Source organism: Cygnus olor, chromosome 25 (assembly GCF_009769625.2).
Source record: "Cygnus olor isolate bCygOlo1 chromosome 25, bCygOlo1.pri.v2, whole genome shotgun sequence".
Classification (NCBI taxonomy): Eukaryota; Metazoa; Chordata; class Aves; order Anseriformes; family Anatidae; genus Cygnus; species Cygnus olor.
Window position 1 is genome coordinate 1,183,353 of NC_049193.1, and position 3,758 is coordinate 1,187,110.

The following is a 3,758-nucleotide window of genomic DNA, read 5'->3' on the forward strand; positions in this document are numbered from 1 at the left end:
CGTTCCCATTTCGCGGTTTGTTGGAGGAAAACGGCCGGCGGCTTTTGAACGGCAGCCCCGGTGTTTATTCGTGTTTTTCTCTCGAAACCAACCCAAAATCTGTCGCCACCGGCTCCTCTCCTCGCGCCACACGCCGCCTGCGGCACGGCGGCCGGGTTCGGGGGGGGGGGGGGGGGCGTCGGCACCCGTCTGGGGGCTCGGCGAGGGGCCGAGGGGTCTCCGGGGGCTCCCCTAATCCCCAGGAGCCCCCAGTCTCGGGACCCCCCAGCACCGGGGACCCCCAATCCCCGGGACCCCCCCGACCAGCCCCTGGACCCCCCCGACCAGCCCCGGGACCCCCCAGCCCCGGAGACCCCCCCAGCCCCGCGGACCCCTCAACCAACCCCAGGACCCCCCATCCCCAGGACCCCTCCCATCCCCGAAGACCCCCCCCACACCCCCCCCCATCCCCGGAGACCCCCCCACCCCCAGGACCCCCCCCCCCGCAGCACCGGACATTCCCATCCCCAGGGGCCCCCCCCAGCACCGGGGACCCCCCAGCCCAGAGACCCCCCCAATCCCGGGACCCCCCCCCATCCCCAGGGACCCCCACCCCCAGAGACCCCCCCAGCATAGAGACCCCCCCTTACCCGGGGACCCCCACCACCTGGGACCCCCCCCCATCCCCGGGACCCCCCATCCCCGGAGACCCCCCCCGAGCCCCGGGGACCCCCCCAACCAACCCCGGGACCCCCAGTCCCGGGGACACCCCCCCCCCCAAGCACCGGGACCCCCCCCCCCAGCAGCAGGAGCAGCGCCCATCCCGCGGGCACAGCAGCGGCCCCGGGACCCTCAGAACCCTCAGGGGCGGCGATCGCCGCCGAGAGGCCGGCGGTGGGCTCCCGCTCACGGGGCACCGGGGGGCGGCCGGTACCGGGGACCCCCCCCCCGGGGCATAACGGGGGCTTAGGGCTCCCGGGACGCCGCAGCGAGCAGCGCCCGGTGCCCACGTGCTGCCCACGGCGCCTCACCGCGCATGCGCCGCGCTCCCCCCCCCCCCAGCCCTCCCCACCGCGCAGGCTCCGCTCGGGCCGTACCACCCCGCGGGGAGCGGGGGGGGTGCCGCGTTGCTTTTCTCCCCCTCCCCACGCCGCGAGCGGGCCTCGGCGGCCTCTCACCGCTTCTCCCACCCGTGACCGATCCGCGGCGTCTCCTCGATCCCGTCTCGGTGCCCCACGGAGCGGCGGGGGGGCGGCGGGGGAAGCGGCGGGGTGGTACGTTCCGGTCGCTGTGGGCGCGGCGCGTGGCCCCGCCCCTCCCTCTCGGCCCGGCCGCCGCCATGAGGTGAGCGCAGCGCGGCGCCGGGGGGACCCCGACGGGATGGGACGGGGGGGGCTCGGGGGGGGGCCGGCACCGCCCGCGGGGCTTCACCGGGCCCGTGTGAAGGGAGCGGGGGAGGTCTGGGGGGAGCGGAGCGCGGCTGGGCCCCGCGGGGGCGGCTGCGGCCTGCTCGGGGCTCGGGGGTGGGGGGGGCAAAATGGCGGCCGGGGCCTGGGGAGGGGGCGAAATGGCGGCGGCGGCGGGGGTGGGGAACGGGGCTGGGGGCCGGGTCGGGTGTCCTGAGCAGGGTAAGGGGGCTCGGGGGGGGCTGAGGGAGGTTCGGTGGGCTGAGAGGGGACTGGGGGCCGAGGGGGGCTCCGGGGTCCCTCAGGGGCTGAGGGGGCTCGGGGGGTCCCTCCGGCCGCTGAGCTGGCCCCCTGCCCGCCCGCAGTATGCTCCGGCTGCAGAAGAGGCTGGCCTCCAGCGTCCTGCGCTGCGGCAAGAAGAAGGTCTGGCTGGATCCCAACGAGACCAACGAGATCGCCAACGCCAACTCACGTAAGGGGGCGTGGGGCACCTCGCTGGGGGGAAAGGGAGGCGGTGGGTGGGCTAGGTGGGGTCCCTCGTGGAAAAGGGAGGTGTTGGATGGGCTAGGTGGGGTGTCTCGTGGAAAAAGGAGATGTCAGTTGTGCTAGAAGGGTGTTTTTGACCTGCTCTGTAGCAGCGGTGTTGGCCCAGGTAAAATTCTGACGTCTGGGCAGCTGCTGTGTGCTGTAAAGTGGAATTCAGTCACCACCAGGATTTGCAGAGTTCCCCCATCACGTTCACAGGAACGTGGTGCCCAGTGGGTGGGTTCTTGTGGTACATTCGGTATGTGGTGTTCTCCGAGATGACAAATGGGAGAAATGGGATGGGGAAAGAGCATCTCCAAAGCCCTTCGTATTGCTGGAGTCGTGTCTGGTTTGTCTATATCCAGGCTGGATTGCAGTCTGTCTAACGTGGTTTCTCTTAGCCCATAAGATGTTGAACGTGTTTATTTTTCTAGGTCAGCAAATCAGGAAGCTGATTAAGGACGGGCTCATCATCCGCAAGCCTGTGACCGTGCACTCCCGTGCTCGATGCAGGAAGAACACCTTGGCCCGCCGGAAGGGCAGGCACATGGGCATCGGTGAGTGCTGGCTTCCCTCGGAGGACCGAAGGAAACGTTTGTTTTCTGTGGTGCTTGGCGCACCTACAAGCTTGTGTTGAGCGAAGATCTGTGAAGATCTTGCTGCAGAGTTTGTGCGTGAGCAGTTTACTTCTTGAAGTAAAGAGAAGGATTAGACACAAGCAGAAGTGTTGTGTCCGACTGGCAGAAGCCTGGTGACGTTCTTACCTCGTTTCCTCCCCCTAGGTAAGAGGAAGGGTACGGCCAATGCTCGTATGCCCGAGAAGGTGACCTGGATGAGGAGAATGCGGATCCTGAGGCGCCTGCTCCGCAGATACAGGGAGTCCAAGAAGATCGACCGCCACATGTAAGCCTGCCGCACCAGCACCCAGCTTTGGGTCGTGGGGAGCACATCCACGTGCTTACCTGTGTCTCCCTTGCTGTACGCAGCTTCGCGGCCAGCTCCTTGGTGTGGAGCTTGCTGATGAAAAGAAATCCTCTGTAGAAAGCGCGCGCCAGGAAGGGCGCGAGGCGTCTGGAAGCTGCCGTGGTTTGATCCCCGGGCAGCCTCTCACGGTTCGTTCCGATCCCGTAGGTATCACAGCCTGTACCTGAAGGTCAAGGGCAACGTGTTCAAGAACAAGCGGATCCTGATGGAGCACATCCACAAGCTCAAGGCAGATAAGGCTCGCAAGAAGCTCTTGGCGTAAGTGCTGCCTCGCTGTTAAGCTTCTCTCTTCCAAGTTGTGAAAACAACTTTTCTGGTTTCTTCAGTAAGTGCAGGCAGGTAATTCCAGGGGGCTCCTGCCTCTGGTGGCTCTGTCTGGAGCCCTGGGGAAGAATCAGAACCGAGTCGTCCTGGCAGAGCCGCGTGCGTTTCACTGCCTGGGCAGCAGGTGAATGTTGCTCGTGCTGCTGCGACCTGGGAGATCTGCCGACCCCGCCCCTTAGATCAGTGAATGACTGACGGGGGAAGCACGAGTCAGCGTTTTTCCAAAAATCCTGATGCCTGCTTGGTTTAAAAAACAGAGCAGTGGAGAGGAGACAGGGCCAGCAGTGAAGGCTTTCTCTGGGCTGTTTGGGGTTTTCCACACACGTTCATGAGCTCTTTGTTTCTTGCAGTGACCAGGCTGAGGCTCGCAGGTCCAAGACCAAGGAGGCTCGGAAGCGCCGTGAGGAGCGCCTGCAAGCCAAGAAGGAGGAGATCATCAAAACCCTCTCCAAAGAGGAGGAGACCAAGAAGTGAACGCTGTCTGTCTTGTGTACATAGTGCTTTCCATCCACAAGGGTTAAATAAAACACCGCTTCCAGA

At 65.8% G+C, this 3,758-nt stretch overlaps 1 protein-coding gene across 1 annotated transcript; it reads left to right on the forward strand.

Annotated features, from left to right (window-relative positions):
- The first annotated feature begins 1,173 nt into the window (after nt 1-1,173).
- On the forward strand, nt 1,174-3,758 carry RPL19 (ribosomal protein L19). The gene is made up of 6 exons (XM_040536889.1): nt 1,174-1,323; nt 1,751-1,857; nt 2,345-2,467; nt 2,693-2,813; nt 3,042-3,152; nt 3,569-3,758. The coding sequence occupies exons 1-6, from the start codon at nt 1,319-1,321 to the stop codon at nt 3,690-3,692; spliced, it is 591 nt and encodes a 196-aa protein (XP_040392823.1). The 5' UTR covers nt 1,174-1,318; the 3' UTR covers nt 3,693-3,758.

Coding starts and splice junctions, on each gene's coding strand:
- RPL19 (XM_040536889.1), top strand. Junction 2,814..3,041: donor AAGAAGATCGACCGCCACAT/GTAAGCCTGCCG, acceptor CCGATCCCGTAG/GTATCACAGCCTGTACCTGA. Junction 3,153..3,568: donor GCTCGCAAGAAGCTCTTGGC/GTAAGTGCTGCC, acceptor TGTTTCTTGCAG/TGACCAGGCTGAGGCTCGCA.